The following is a 16,939-nucleotide window of genomic DNA, read 5'->3' as shown; positions in this document are numbered from 1 at the left end:
TTTAAATGGTACAGTGATTGGTCCAGTGGAACAGTGTGACTGAAAAGGTCATATGTCATTAGTCATCATTGAGTGCTAAACATTGCCAGTAACCTCATTTATAAGGTAACCACTGCTTGTTGGTTTTAAATATTGTGACTGATCTCTGGCGTGAATATGACCACCGTTAAATCTTATTTGTCTTTACTAATTTCAGCTTTTTGACCCCTAGTAACTGCGTGATAGGTTTTGTGGTAGCTGCTGGAGACATAAATTTAAAAGAAGCTTGTGAACCAGTAATGCCATGAAGCATCATCCAGTCGCCTTTAAATTGTGCCCCTTGCTCAAACTTTTTACTCCAATACAACCTGTAATGTTCATTACACTGTTAGATTGCAGCACTAGAGAAGACCATTGTGGTTAATCTGAACAGTCTTAGTACTAGATAAAAAAATGTTTATTTATACACAATTGGCCGTTCCCTTTCCGTTTCTGGCTTGGAAATCAGTTAGTCATTTCTTTCAGTAGACGGAAATGCTTTGGCATGCGGCTGATGCTATTTTACTCCTTTTAACACACTCTTCTGTGAAGACAATTAGAAACATTTATTGATGATTTTGAAACTTATTCCCCAAATTGCCTTGTTGATCAAGCCTGAAGTTTTTAGATTGGTAATAAATCCTGCTTTCAAGAAGACCTAAGAAAACACGTATTTTTGTGCATCTGATTTTTTTTACATGAAGTTATGCAGAAAAGATAAATTCAAACCGGAAAGCGAGCACTGGATGCAACCATTAATTCTGCAAATTCACCTTCAGGAGCTTGATGCGTGCAATATTGCTTACATGTAGTAAACCCTCTATTTAGTTTGCATGCAATTCTTGTAGGTTGTTGCATGAAGAAAAATAACAAAGTTTGATGGAAAGAATGCAGTTTTGTGGAGATTTTGCTTACAAGTTTCTTCAGTTTATATTGCTTGTTCATGTCAGTTTTATTCAGTTTTAAAGGTTATAAATCATTCTGGTGCATTCTCAATCAAGAGAAAGGAAAGTTGCGGTATTTACAGTAATCAGAAGAGGGTGTGATTGCAGTTGAAGATTAGATAGCTCAAATATTATTACAAATACCAGACAGTGCTATATGAAAATCACAGTTTGAAATCTTATGTTTGATGCAGCAGAGAAGCACATTACCAAACAATAACCTTGACTTGTAGTAGGAAGTCGGAGTTAAAGTTAGTAATTCTCTGCTGAAACGCAGGCTAGGTGTTTTGTTTATTTTCTCCAATGCCCTTCATTTGCTTTGCTATAAATGCATGATTTTTAATCTCATGGATGTTGGTAATCCTCTGGCATATTAGCGAAATAGTCATTCTTTGTGTGTGGAAGGTTGTGCTACAGCAGGCAGTTTAAAGCAGCTTCAGGCTGTATTAAAAAAAATCGCCTTGATAGGCCCTGGTACAATCTGGGTACGTATTGCATTGCACTGTACTGGCACACACCTATTGAGGGTATTGTGCAGTTCAACATATTTGGGTGGGAAGATGCTCAATACTGAGATGAGAGTCGATTCTGGTCAGCGGTTGATGCTGCATCAGCAAGTGAATTAAATACTGGAGTTAGATACTCATGGGAGCTGAAATAAAGATGTACATGGGAACTGAGAACTGGACTTCATGAAGGGGACAGATATTTTCATTGCTCAATATATAATCATGTATCAGGCATTGATATGACATTGGCCTCATTGTTCCCACGAAACCAATGAGCTCCAAAACAAGTTGATCTACCACATCATCCACAGCGCTGGGAGAGACAGTTACAAGGAGGCTGCTAATCATCTGCAGTTTTATGTTGAAATAGCCAGGTCTAATCCTTACCAGTATATGCCATACCTCTTGCAAGCTTCAAAAAAATTCAGCTGACTCTGACAGGTGGAACTGCAGCCAGATTGATTTCGGTTGAGAAATGTTTTTAATTTAAAAACAAAACTAACATGGTTTCTGGTGATTGGTAGCTATATATGGTTCATTTACAATTTCTTGTAAATGAATTCTGCGAGCTCAAGAACCACAGAACCACAAGAGTTCTTTTGTTCCAGTCAGTGTGGTATGAGCCACATGACCCGCAGTAGGTTGACTTGTTTGCATTTTGGAAGCAAACATGTTTTTCGTTGGACTCTTTTGAAATGCTAATGTGAACCTGCCTGATGGTTTGTACTTGAGAGCGTGGTGATAAAAGTGTGTGGATAAATGTCAAACATGTAGCTCCCCTAATGACTGGACAAATGCACCACTTGGCATTGAGCTGTACCAGTAAGGCTTGATTTGGGCAACTTTACAGAAATATTTATTGAAAGATATTCCCAGTGCCTATTTTTTTGGAAGTTTATCAAGGTAAATTGCCATCTTCAGGAACTTTTGAATTGGGTTAGAATTTTTTAATCTGTTGTACATGGTTAGCTACTATCCAGGAATCAGTTCTTTGGAAGGATGAGAGATTAAGGACATATAAAGTCCACAGCTCTTAAATAGGTAGCATTTTAAAAAAATCAAGTCAGGTATTTTACTTGGAAAGTTTTCTTTTTAAGATTCTGAACTAAACTAATGAGAAACCTATATGACTAGAGTTCACGTTTATCTAATAACACATCCCATTTAACTAGGTCCATAGAGATCCCCCTCCAAGGGATGCTGCCTGAGAGTGTGGTGGAAGCTGTTCAGTTGAAGCATTCAAAGATTAGACTCTTACTTGAAAAGGAAGAATGTGTAGGGTTACGTGTAGAAGGGGGAAAGAATGACATTAAGTGAATTGCTCATTTGGAGAGCCGGTACATACATGATAAGCTGAATGGCCATTCCTGCATTGTAACAATTCTCTGACTTTGCAACCAACTCAAACTTTAGTTCAGCAGCACATTGAACATGTGAACTTGTCGCTGCTGATTTACTGGGACCACCTGCTCCATTAAGGTGACCTGCAGAATTAACTGGAGCTGAGTGGAAGAATCTCAGCCCCAGTGACAGGTTTGTCTCTCTATATTCTGTGTATGGGTTAATTCAGTTAGTCAATTATATTAAGGATCTTTCTGGCTTAAGGATCCTTCTGGTTTAAGAATCCTGTGGCCACCTCAATGGACTGATCTGTTCCAATCTTCTATTGTCATATTATCTTGCAGTCAAGTTTAACCTGGAATAGTGCAGCTCATTGTGTGTACCCTTTCCATGCCATGGACATTGATGGTTTTGCCATTGAAGATATTATGTTTCACACCATGTACAGCAGTTTGAATTTTGATTGCCACAGTCATTCATTTTCAATTATTTGTGTGGGCAGAATTTTATGGGATGAAGTTGTCACTGTTTATTGTGCAATGCTTGCAACTGGTAGAATCACCAGTCACTATAGATTTTAAAACAATTATTTATTCTTTGGTTGTGATAACATTGACAAAGGCATTCGGCATTAATGACATGCTGAGAAACTGGAGTTACATGTTGACTCGATCAGGAGGGGTGGTAGGTTCCTTTTCTCCAGTAGGACAAAAGGCAAGCCATATGACTGCTCAAGCCTGTTTTACTATTAAATAAATAATATCAAGGTTGAAGTACGACAATTCCACTCCCCTGTCATATCCCTGTATCGCATTATTCCCTTGGTTCCAAAATTCTCAGACTTGAATATTCTCAATATTGGTGCATCCACAGCCGTCGCCTGGTTGGAGAATTTGAAAAATTCACAAACCTCTGAGTGAAGAAATTTCTCCTTGTCTCCATTCTAAATGGACAACTCTGTACTCTTGGGCTATGAACCTTTAGTTCGAGATTCAATCCAGTATCTACGCTGTAAATTCTCTGAATTTTATATGTTTCAGTGATACATCTTCTCATTCTTCTAGTTTTTGAGGAATATAGGCCTAGGCTATGCGAGCTCTCCTCATATGACAAATCCCTCCCCTCGGAAATCAATCTGATAACCCTTTGCTGCACTCACCATAAGGCAGTATATCCTCCCATGTGTAAAGAGACTAAAATTGTACAGGGTACTTCAGGTGTGAGCTTTACAAAATCTTATACAATTGTGGCAAGATTTCCTTCCAGTTATATGCCAACCCCTTTTCAATAAAGGCTAGATTACCATTTATCTTCCCATTTGTGTAACTGCGTGATAATTTTTTGTGATTTGTGTACAAGGACATCCAAATCTCAACATTTACTCACCTCTCACCTTTTAAAATATATTCTCACACTTCCCCACGTTAAACGTTCCCCACGCTGCTACTTTCCTGCCCAATAACTAACCAGTTTATTCCCCTTTGCAGTCTTTGTCTTTTCAGTTTACTTTCCCATTTAGCTTTGTATCATTGGCAAATTTGAACATATTACACTTTATTACGCTTGGTTTCTTTATCCAAGTCATTCCTACTAATTGTAAGTAGCTGAGGAGCAAGCACTGATCCATGTGCACTCTTCATTAATTGCATTCTGCCATCACAACAATGATCCATATAATCCTAGTGTTTTCTTTCCTTTAACCAATCCTCTTTCTATGCTAATATATTATCCCGATCTCTAATCTTGTTTAACAACTTCTTGTAATACTTTATCGAATGTCTCCTGAAAACCATACGTAGATATAAATTCGTAGCAGGAGTAGGCCACTCGGCGCCTCGAGCTTGCTCTGCCATTCTGTAGGATCATGGCAGATTTGATTCTTACTTTAACTCCACATTCCTGCCTACCCCGATAACCTTTCACCCTTCTGTTAATTGAGAATCTATCTTACTGTGTCTTAAAATATTCAAAGATCCTGCTTTCACTGCCTTTTGAGGAGCGTTCCAGAGTCTCTCGATTCTCTGATAGAAAGAAATTCTCCTCATCTCTGTCTTAAACGAATGACCCCTTATTTTTAGAACGTGACCCCTAGTTCTAGATTCTCCCACAAGGGAAGCATCCTCTCCACATTCACCCTGTGAACACCCCTCAGGATCTTAAAGGTTTCAATCAAGTCACCTCTTATTCTTCTAAACTCCAGTGGATACAGATCTAATGCCACCAGCCTTGCCTCAAAAGCCACCTTCTCATTCCTGATATGTAGTCCCGGAGGATTGGAGGATAGCAATGTTGTCCCATTGTTTAAGAAGGGGAACAGAGACTTTGCCGGGAATTATAGACCGGTGAGTCTTACTTCTGTTGTGGGCAAGGTTTTAGAAAAAATTATTAGGGATAGGATTTATAGTTATTTGGAGTGTAATGAATTGATTAGAAATAGTCAGCATGGTTTTGTAGCGGGTAGGTCGTGCCTTACTAACCTTATTGAGTTTTTTGAGAAGGTGACCAAAGAGGTGGATGGGGGCAAGGCAGTTGACGTGGTATACATGGATTTTAGTAAGGCGTTCGATAAGGTTCACCATGGTAGGCTTCTGCAGAAAATGCAGATGTATGGGATTGTGGGTAATCTAGGAAGTTGGATCAGGAATTGGCTATCAGATAGGAGACAGAGGGTGGTGGTGGATGGTAAATATTCATCATGGAGTACAGTTACGAGTGGTGTGCCTCAGGGATCTGTTTTGGGGCCACTGTTGTTTGTAATTTTTATTAATGATCTGGATGAGGGTATTGTTGGGTGGATTAGTAAATTTGCTGATGACACCAAAGTTGGAGGTGTGGTAGATTGTGAGGAAGGGTGTCATAGTCTGCAGGGAGACTTAGATAGGTTGCAGAGCTGGGCCGAGAGGTGGCGGATGGAATTTAATGCGGAGAAGTGTGAGGTAATTCACTTTGGTAGGAGCAACAGATGTGTCGAGTATAGGGCTAACGGGAGGACTTTGAATAGTGTGGATGAACAGAGGGATCTAGGTGTGTGTGTACATAGATCCCTGAAAGTTGGGAATCAAGTAGATAAGGTTGTTAAGAAGGCGTACGGTGTCTTGGCGTTTATTGGTAGGGGGATTGAATTTAGGAGTCGCAGTGTAATGTTGCAACTGTACACTACTCTAGTGCGGCCGCACTTGGAGTACTGTGTGCAGTTCTGGTCCCCGCATTACAAGAAGGATGTGGAGGCGTTGGAGAGGGTGCAGAGGAGGTTTACTAGGATGTTGCCTGGTATGGTGGGGAGGTCCTATGAGGAGAGACTGAGGGATTTAGGGTTGTTTTCGTTGGAAAGAAGGCGGCTAAGAGGGGATCTTATTGAAACATATAAGATGATTAGAGGTTTAGATAGGGTGGATAGTGATAGCCTTTTTCCTCGGATGGAGAAAGCTAGCACGAGGGGGCATGGCTTTAAATTAAGGGGGGGTAGCTACAGGACGGATGTCAGGGGTAGGTTCTTTACCCAGCGGGTGGTGAGGGATTGGAATGCCCTGCCTGCTGCAGTTGTAAATGCGTCTAGTTTGGGGGCGTTTAAGAGATCTCTGGATAGGTTTATGGACGAAAAGGGATTGGTATAGGCTAGTGGGTCATTGTTTTTGTAACTGGTCGGCGCAACATCGTGGGCCGAAGGGCCTGTTCTGCGCTGTTATGTTCTATGTTCTATGTTTTGTAAACCTCCTCTGAACTGTTTCTAATGCAGTTACATCTTTCCTAAGATAAGGAGGCTGGTACTGTACACAGTACTCCAGATGTGGTCTCATCAATGTCTTGTACAACTGAAGCATAATCTCCCTACTTCTGTCATCAATTCACCCCATAATAAACAATAGCATTCTATTAGCTTTCCTAATTACATGCTGTGTCTTTTGTGATTCATGCACTAGGTCTCCTGATCCCTCTGCATCTCAGAGCTCTGCAATCTCTCACCATTTCAATAAAAAGCCTTTTTATTCTTTCTGCCAAAATGGACAATTTCATTTTTTCCCATATTATACTCCATTTCCCAGATTTTAGCTTATTCATTTAACCTACCAGTGTCCCTTTGTAACCTCTATCTGTCCTCTTCACAATTTGCTTTCCTACCTATCTTTGTCATCATCAAAGTTAGCAACCATATATTTAGGTCATCCAAGTCATTCATATAAATTGTAAAAAGTTGAGGCCCCAGCACTGATCTCTGTGGCACACCACTTGTCACATACTGCCAACCAGAAAATTATCCATTTATGTTGATTCTGTTTCCTGTCAGCTAGCCAACCTTTAATCCATGCCGATGTATTACCTTCTACACCGTGTCTTTTATTTTCCTCAATAATCTTTGATGTAACATCTTGTCAAATGGCCTCTTCTTGAAATCTAACTACAGTACATTCACTGTTCCCCTTTATCCACAGCACATGTGACTCCTTCAAAGAACTCCAATAACTTGGTTAAACATGATTTCTCTTGAACAAAACCAGGTTGACTCTCCCTGATTGCCTTGAAATTTTTCAAGGGCCCTGCTATAACATCTTTAATAATGGCTTCTAACATTTTCCCTGTGACAAATGTTAGGCTAATTGGCCTGTAGTTTCCTGTTATCTGTCTCCCTCTCTTTTTGAAGTAAAATTTGAAGTAAAGTTTATTTATTAGTGTCACAAGTGGGCTCACATTAACAGTGCAATGAAGTTACTGTGAAAATCCTCTAGTCGCCACACTCCGGCACCTGTCCAGGTATGCTGAGGGAGAATTTAGCATGACCAATGCATCTAACCAGCACATCTTTCAGACTGTGGGAGGAAACCAGAGCACCTGGAGGAAACCATGCAGACAGAGGAGAATGTGCAGACTCCGCACAGACAGTCACCTGAGGCTGGAATTAAATCTGGGTCCATGGCGCTGTGAGGCTGCAGTGCTAACCATTGTGCCACTGTGCCAGCCCATTTTGAATAAAGGGTTACATTTGCTATCTTCCAATCTAGTGGAACCTTATCTGAATCTTGAATTTTGGTACATTAACACCAGTGCATCAGCTATCTCACCAGCCACTTCTTTCAAGACCATGGGGTGAAGTCCGCCAGTGTGTGGGGATTTATCAGTCTGCAGTTTGCTCAATACCACTTCCCTGGTGATTGTAATTTTACTGAATCCCTCCCTCCTTTCCATTTTCTGATTTACACTTATCTCTGGGATGTTACTTGCGTCCTGTATAGTGAAGTTTGATGCAAAATACCTGTTCAATTCATCCTCCATGACCCTGCTTTCCATTGTCAATTCTTAAGATGCACTTTCTATAGGACCAGCTCTCACTTTGTTAACTCTTTTCTTAATTAATTATCTACAAAACTCTTACTATCCACCCTTATATTACTGGCTTGTTTTCTCTTGCACTCTAGGTTTTCCATCCTTAGTAAACATTTTGTCATTCTTGATGTTCTTTATATTCTTTCAAATCTTCTGACCTGCCACTCATTTTTCTGTTATATGCTTTTCTTTAAGTTCAGAATTATCTTTTTTTTTAGTTAACCAGAGATGATGGGCCCTCCCCTTGGATTTTTCTTTTTCATTGGAATGTGCCTATGCCACTGAAATCACTTAAGCATATTTGCCAGTTAACATTAGCCATCTCTTCTTTTATGCTCTCATGATTCCCCTTGTTTAAATTTAAAATGCTACTACATATCTATTGCACCTATTGTTTCCTCAACTATACTGCTAGTTACAAACTCATTTGCAAAACGTGAATTCTGTTTCATAAATCCATGTGGACGCTACCTAATCATACTGTGATTTGCTAAAGCAGTGTGGCAGCATTCGCTGTTATTTTCTTGTCATTTCAGCAAATATTAGGTTATTTGAAAGAAAACTACTGCGGATGTTGGAAATCTGAAATAAAAACAGAAAATACTGGAAAAATTCAGCAGGTCTGACATCTGTGGACAGAGAAGCAGTTAATGTTTTGAATCCAATATTACTTTTAAAAGTTCAGTCCATATATCTTACTTTTCAACTGTAGTCTTTTTGTACAAGTGTTTGTTTTTTAAATGTGCTTTTGGGTTTGTAAGATGCATGATGGTATGTTTGTTTCAGGGAGAAGTATGTACTAGAGCAGGACATCCGAGAGAAAGAGGAGGCCATCAGGCAGAAAACTAATGAGGTACAGGTATGTGTGTTGCCTATACGAATCTTAGTGTCTTCGCTTTATTGGTGTATTTGTGATCATGTTGTAATTGGACATTATCCTGGGCCTAGAGTAACCTGCGCAATGACCTCTCCACCTCAGCCAAACCACAAGACATTAAACATTTCTGGTGAACAGTAGCCAGGCATTGCCTGTGAATAATAGAATCCCTACAGTGCAGAAGGAGGCCATTTGGCCCATTGAGACTGCACCGAAAACAATCCCGCTTAGGCTCTATTCCTGTAACCCCATGTATTTACCCTGCTAATCCCACTGTCACTAAGCGGCAATTTAACACGGCCAATCTACCAAACCTGTACGTCTTTGGACTGGGAGGAAACCTATGCAGACACGGAGAGAATGTGCAAACTCTGCACAGACAGTGACCCAAGCTGGGAATCGAGCCCGGGCGCCTGGTGCAGCAAGGCAGCAATGCTAGCCCCTGTGCCGCCTGAAGGTGTAGGTCACTAAGTGAGTGAAAGAGCCTCCCTTCCGTTGGCAACATTAGATATATAGAAACTGGAGTGGGAGAAATATGAATTAACAAGAAGATTGACGTTAAGATGCACTGACAAAGCTTTACCCCTTTAATGTGCACAGAATATATTTTGATATATACATTCAAGCTGTAGTCCAGTGCGGGCTTGGCTACTGCCCACAAATCTGAGGAGGGTGCTCTTGTACTAGATATAAGTAAGCTTGTCTGGCTGATTCCCATATCACCTCTGGCCTCAAACTTCCGTTGAGACGTTTTTACTGTTTGTGTGTCCTGAACTTGCCATCTTCTTCTTCATGAGTTGTAAATACGCAGCCACGCTTTTCCCCTACTGTTAAAATCAATATTCAATGCAGTCATGGCAGTCTGCTTGTTTTTATACTCTCTACCTCTGTTTATAAAGCCCAGAATCCCATATGCTTTATTATGCCTTATAGTTGGACATCTTTATTTGTGGTTTGTGCTAGCAGCTGAGAAGTTCCAAGCACCAGGAAACCATCTGAGATCAGAGAAAGAGGGGAAACAAGGGTAGGGAGAAGAGGAAACTATTCTCTCTGTCTCTCCCCACCACCTACTGCCTCTGTGATTTTTGGGTCCTATGACTTCTCTGCCTGACTTATGTGAAATATATAAAGTGAAATACCTTTATCCCTGTGATGGAGCCGAGCAAGAATTCATTGCTTGATGCAGGACAGCTTTTCTTTCACTCTGAATGCTGAATTAAGAGACCTCCATTACAAAGAAGCTGCCTTTTTTCTTACTAGATACCGCCTCAAACTTAATCTGTGTTTCCCATGTTTTAAGTTACAAACAGACCTTGTATATTTCATGTTGTCCGTACTTCACAATATGCCAGAGTCTGTTTCCAAGTGCAGTTTGTATCTATTAAAATGCAAAATATTTGAGACTATCGGTAAATGATCATACAGGTTTCACTGCAGGTAACAGTGAAATGATGTCGTACTTTTGATAGAAGTACGAGCCACCCTACTTTTTGCAAAATAAGAATCTAGATGGGCTAGAGTAGCAAAGGGATTCAGGAGTATAGATTCACAAATTATTGTAAGTTGCAACACATGATCGAAGCTGTAAAAGGTAAACAATGGGGCAAGTCTTGAGAGGAATAAAATTGGAAAAAAAAAAGTTATGTTAAACTTCATCCAGAAGCTTGGTTGGATTATATCTGGAGTACTGTGAACAATCCTAGTCTCCATATTATGAAATGGGTACAAAGGCACTCGAAGTTGCAGAACTGAAAAGTTAAACCTATAAGGAAAGGCTGGGGTTCTCTTCTCTATTACAGAGAGGATTGAGGGGGATCTTTAATATTATAAATGTTTAATAGTTTAGATGTGAAGAAGCTGAGTCTGTTTGAAACTGAATCTCAAACTGGCCGTTAATATGTCACTAAATCCAGTAGGATTCCAGAAGGAAATTCTTCACCCAGAGTGGTTAAACCGTAGACTTCTCCACCACAAAGTGTAATTGAGGAGAATCGCATATATGAATTTCAGAGAAAACTAGATAAGCATGAAGGAGAAGTATATAGAAGGATGTGCCAATATGGTTCAATAAAGTAAGGTGGGAGGAGGTTCATGTCAGGATAAATACCAATGTGGGCTACATCAGCCAGTTGGCCTGTTTCTGTTCTATTATCTAACAGGTTATTTCTGAAGTGTAGATTTATTGCTGAAAATGGCAGCTAAATTGCACGCAACAAAGTCCCACAAATTAGCAATGTTGATTTGCTGGTTAGTCCGTTTTAATGGATTTTTTTTCATTCGTTCATGGGCATAGGCTTCGCTGACTGGGCCAACCAACATTTATTACCTACCTCAATTGCTCTTGAGAAGGTGGTGGTGAGCTACCTTCTTGAACTGCTACAGTCCATATGGTGTCGGTGCACCTACAGTGCTGTTAAGGAGGGAGTTTCAGGATTTTGACACAGTGACATTATAGCAATATATTTCCAAGCCAGATGGTGAGTGTTCCCATATGAGTTGTTCTTCTAGATGTGAAAATGCCAGCGTTGGACTGGGTTGAGCACAATAAGAAGTCTCTCAACACGAGGCTAAATCTGAAAGGTGTGCTAGTTAGGTACATTGACCTGAGTGTGGTGACTAGGGGAATTTCACAGTAACTTCTTTGCAGTATTAATGTAAGCCACATGTGTGACTTTAAACTTCAAGGTTCAATAGAATTATTTGGTATCACGAGCTTTCGGAGCACTGCTCCATCATCAGATGAGTGCCTCAACTGATAAAAGGAGCAGTGCTCCAAAAGCTCGTGATATCAAATAAACCTGTTGAACTTTAACCTGGTGTTGTGAGACTTCTTACTGTCCTTCTAAATGATAGTGGTCATGGGCTTCGATGCTGCTATCTAAGGAGCCATGGTGAGTTCCTGTAGTACATCTGTAGATGGTATGTACTGCTGCCACTGTATGTCAGTGGTCAGGGCAGTGAATGTTGAAGGTGGTGGATTGGATGACAATCAAGCTGTGTCCTTGATGGTACCAAGCTTCTTGTTTTTGATGTTGCAGTCATCCAGGCAAGTACAGAGTAATCCTCCACTTGAAGATGGGGATATTTGTGGAACCTCCTTCTCCATTGAGTTATTTATTTGTCTACCACCATTCACAATTGGATGTAACGACACTGCAGAGCTTAGATCTGACCTGTAGGTTATGGGATCACTTGGCTCTGTCCGTCTCTTGCTCCTGTCACTGTTTGGCATTGAAGTAGTCCCATGTTGTCGCTTCACCAGATTGACACCTCATTTTTCTGTATGACTGGTGCTGCTGCTGGCATGCCCTCCTGTATTCTTCATTGAATCAGGGTTGATTCCCTGGCTTGGTGATAATGGTAGAGTGGTGGAGTAGCCAGGCCATGAGGTTACAGATTGTGGTTTAATACAATTCTACTGCTGCTGATGGCGCACAGTGCCTTTGGTTGTCCAGTCTAGAACTGTTAGATCTGTTTGAAATCTGTCACATTTAGCGCAGTGTTAGTGCCACACAAAATGATGGAGGATATTCTCAATGTGAAGACTTATCACCACAAGGACTGTTTGATGGACCAATGCATCTGTGACAGGCAGGTTGGTGGGGGCAAGGTCAAGTATGTTTTTCCCTCTTCTTGGTTTCCTCACCATCCGCTGCAGACCCAGTGTAGCAACTATGCTGTCGGTAGCGTCGCTACCAAGTCACTCTTGGTGATGGACATTGAAGTCCTCCAACCAAGTCTGAAGCCTTGCCACCCTCCAAACAGTGTTCAAGATGGAGGAGTACTGATTCATTACCTGACGAGGGTTCGTACATGGTAATCAGCAAGAGATTTCTTTGCCTTTGTTTGACTTGTGCCATGAGACTTCATGGGGTCCAGAGTTAATGTTAAGGATTGCTAGGGCAACTTCCGTCTGACAATGCTGCTGCCACCTCTGGAGCATTACATAGCCAGGTATGGTGATGTTGGTGTATGTGATGTTGCGTGTAAGCTGTGATTCCGTGAGTGTCACTATCAGGCTGTTGCTTGACATGTCTGTGAGACAGATCTCCCAATTTTGGAACAAGCCCCTAGATGTTAGTAAGGAAGGCTTTCTCGGGTCAGTAGGACTGAGTTATTTCTGGTGCCTAGGTCAGTGTTGGCTGTCTGCCTAGTTTCATTCCTTATTGACTTTCTAGTGGTTTAATACAACTGAGTGGCTTGCTAAGCTATTCGAGGGCATTTAAGAATCAACCACATTGCTGTGGATCTGATGTCACATGTAGGTCAGACTAGGTAAGGATGGCAGATTTCCTTCCCTAAAAGACAATAGTGATGCAGATGAGTCTCTAGATTTTTATTTATTGGATTGAAATTCCACTGTCTGCCTTGGTGAGATTTGAACATAGATCCCCAAGTGCTCTGGGTCTTTGGATTACTAGTCCAGTGACAGTACCACTATGCCATTGCTTCCCCCTTGGAACTGAGTTTAAACTTTGGCCCAGACATCAGTGGTCTCTTTTCTCTTGGAATAATGCCATGAGGTATTTTAAATCCAATTACACTGGCAAGTGGGTCCATGATTTCATATCTTATTTGAAAGACAAGAGAATTCAATATTCCCTTAGTCCTAAAGTATTAGTTTAGATTACATGCAAAATTTGTAATGCTGCTTGCATTCACAACCTTCTGACACAGATGTGCTATTGACCATGTCAAGCTGGCTACAAGTCCTGTAATTTTCTTTACAGGCAGTAAATGATATTGGTATATCTAATCATCTGAGATTGTCCAAATGTGGCCCCATCCCCTAAGCTCATGTTTCCTTGGATAGCTGTTTTTTCCTCCTTGGCTTATGAGCTTTTCAGGTGGATATAAAAGATTTCACGGCAGTAAAAGGAAAGCAGGTACTTTCCCTGGTTCCCTGGCCAGTATCAACACAGACAGAAACAGAATAGTTTCGTCAGTTAGTTTTAGACTTGACTTCAAATCAGAGTTCAGCTGAAGCTGTTTTTTTAACTTGATGGTAGACCAAAAGAAAGCTGGGAAGAGCAGAGAGGGTGGTCTGCATGCAGAAGCTTAAAGCACCAGATGTTTTGTTGGATCCAGTTGCGTGTTCAAAGTGTGAAATGTGCAGATTATCCCAAATGATTCCACTCGTACCCTGGGAATCGTTTTATTGATCATTTCACCACAGGGATATATGAGTGGGTGTTGACAGAGGGAAATAAATCTTCACTTGGAATTCCGTATCTTGAAGACATGCTGGTCAGGCTGAGCGGAGGCTGGGAAATGTTGGCCAGGCATTGCAGCTTCCCTTGAAATCTGCCTCAAGTGGGGAATAACACAATATGAATAATCAGTAGAAATAACATATATTTCAAGAGTGAATACGTAGTGTGCTTTCTTGTAGTGGGCAACGTCTGTGATTTTAAATCACTCACATGAATAAACATAAAGCCACTGAGGCCTTCTGGAATATTCCATTAATTGCTAGGTATAATCAACAATTGAACATATGATTTACATTTCTAAAGCAAGTTTTAAAATTTGGGGTAGGGTGTACTATTGTTGGAGATGATTGTGTTACCAAAGGTTGATTCTGTTTGTGTTGGCAGGAGCTACAGAATGACCTGGACAGAGAAAATAATAACTTGCAGGAGCTGGAGTCCCAGAAGCAGGCTGCTCAGGATAGACTGGATGAAATGGACCAGCAGAAGGCCAAGCTTGAGGACATGCTGAGTGACATCCGGCAAAAGTGTCAGGAGGAGAACCAGACGGTAAGAACAGGGATAACCTGGGACCAGGAAACTATAAACAACCAAAGTGAGTGAGATTTTTAATACCAGGTCCTTTCACAACTGTGTTGTCACATGAAGCTTTGAAGCAGTATGCAATAAAATCGAGCACTGGTCTAAATTGTCTCGGAAACCTACTGGGCATTTCTGTGACAACAGGGAACCTTGATTTCTAATACCGTACATGTACTGTATCTCTGCAATTCTTTTCAAAGATTTGATGTGGTATATCCTTTCACTTTGGGATCTGAACTTGAATCATTTGTCTGCAAGCGGGAAGGTTTTGTTTTTTTTTCTATGTACATCTGAGGGACAAGGCTTATAATAGCATCAGAGCTGATGAAGAATAACGAATCCATTATGAGTGGTGGATCAGCAGATAATTTTGAGTATTCAACAGGAAGGAAAAGAGGATAATACTCAAAAGGGTTATACAAAAGTAAATCATGCCACTGATTCTGCTTATAAATTTAAAACTATTATTGATTTTCTGGGACATCAGACATTTTCTTAAAATTTCAGCCTAATTCAGCCTCAATCCAAAGATGTGTAGGTTAAGTTGACTGGCCATGCTATAATAGCCCCTTAGTGACCCAAAATGTGGAGGTTAGTGAGGGTAAATACATGGATTATGGGGAGAGGACCTGGCTAAGATGGTCTGTTGGTGCAGACTTCATGGACCAAATGGCTTCCTTCTGCATGTCGAGATTCTATGATTATAAATGTGCAAATGGATTGAATTTGGAACTCTGAGAAAGAATGAATCAGTGTAAGAAACAGTATAATTGGAAGTGATTGTACACAGTGAAAATGCCTGGAAGAGAACATAAGAACATAAGAAATAGGAGCAGGAGTAGGCCATCTAGCCCTTTGAGCCTGCCCCGCCATTCAGTAAGATCATGGCTGATCTGAAGTGGCTCAGTTCCACTTTCCCGCTTTCTCCCCATAACCCTTAATCCCCTTGCCTACCAAAAACCTATGTACCCGCGTCTTAAATATATTTAGCGAGGTAGCCTCCACCACTTCAATGGGCAGAGAATTCCAGAGATTCACCACCCTTTGAGTGAAGAAGTTCCTCCTCAACTCCGTTCTAAACTGCGCCCCCCTTATCTTGAGGCTGTGCCCTCTAGTCCTGCTGTCCTTTCTGAGCGGGAAGAACCTCTCCACCTCTACCCTTTCCATCCCTTTCATCATCTTATACGTCTCAATAAGATCCCCCCTCATCCTTCTAAACTCTAACGAGTACAAGCCCAGTCTATTCAGCCTCTCTTCATAGCTCAACCCCCTCAACTCCGGTATCAGCCTAGTGAACCTCCTCTGCACTCCCTCCAAGGCCAAAATATCCTTGCGCAAGTGCGGCGACCAAAACTGCACACAGTACTCCAGCTGCGGCCTCACCAGTGCCCTGTACAGTTGCAGCAAGACTTCCCTACTTTTATATTCAATCCCCCTCGCTATGAAGGCCAGCATCCCATTTGCCTTCCTGACCACCTGCTGCACCTGTAGGCTGGGTTTTTGCGACTCATGCACAAGGACCCCGAGGTCCCTCTGCACCGTAGCACGCTGCAGCTTTTCACCCTGTAAGTAGTAGTTCTTCCTACTATTATTCCTACCAAAGTGGATAACCTTACACTTGCCGACATTGTATTCCATCTGCCAGGTCCTTGCCCACTCGCTCAGCCTATCTAGATCCCTCTGCAGACTTTCTACACCCTCTGCACAATTTGCTGTTCCACTTATCTTTGTGTCATCAGCAAATTTTGACACCCTACACTCGGCTCCCTCCTCCAGATCATCTATATAAATGGTAAATAGCTGAGGCCCCAGCACCGATCCCTGGGGTACTCCAATAGTCACCAGCCGCCAATCCGAATAGCACCCATTGACACCCACTCTCTGCCTCCTATTTGACAGCCAATCCTCTATCCACACTAACACCTTACCCCCAACTCCATGCCCCCTAACCTTCTGTAACAACCTTTTGTGCGGCACATTATCAAATGCCTTCTGAAAATCGAGAAACACCACATCCACCGGTTCCCCTCCATCCACCGCACTAGACACATCCTCATAGAATTCCAATAAATTCGTCAGACACGGCTTCCCCTTAACGAACCCGTGCTGCATCTGCTCTATCAAACAATTCTTCTCCAG

The 16,939-nt window shown here is 41.4% G+C and overlaps 1 protein-coding gene across 9 annotated transcripts in view; it reads left to right on the top strand.

Annotated features, from left to right (window-relative positions):
- The window catches only part of eps15l1a (epidermal growth factor receptor pathway substrate 15-like 1a), a 380,478-nt gene that overhangs the window by 153,644 nt on the left and 209,895 nt on the right, over nt 1-16,939 (top strand). For 8 of the 9 annotated variants that reach the window (XM_080212644.1, XM_080212650.1, XM_080212643.1 and 5 more), the window contains 2 exons: nt 8,918-8,990; nt 14,606-14,767. In XM_080212644.1, the coding sequence (XP_080068770.1) occupies nt 8,918-8,990; nt 14,606-14,767 (235 nt within the window). The remainder of the gene's footprint in view (nt 1-8,917; nt 8,991-14,605; nt 14,768-16,939) is intronic. The other variant, XM_080212642.1, reaches the window with a different exon arrangement.

Source organism: Carcharhinus amblyrhynchos, chromosome 26 (genome assembly GCF_965287045.1).
Source record: "Carcharhinus amblyrhynchos chromosome 26, sCarAmb.v2.hapA, whole genome shotgun sequence".
Lineage (NCBI taxonomy): Eukaryota > Metazoa > Chordata > Chondrichthyes > Carcharhiniformes > Carcharhinidae > Carcharhinus > Carcharhinus amblyrhynchos.
The sequence above is the reverse complement of the archived record's forward strand: the minus strand, read 5'-3'. Positions and strand labels throughout refer to the sequence as shown.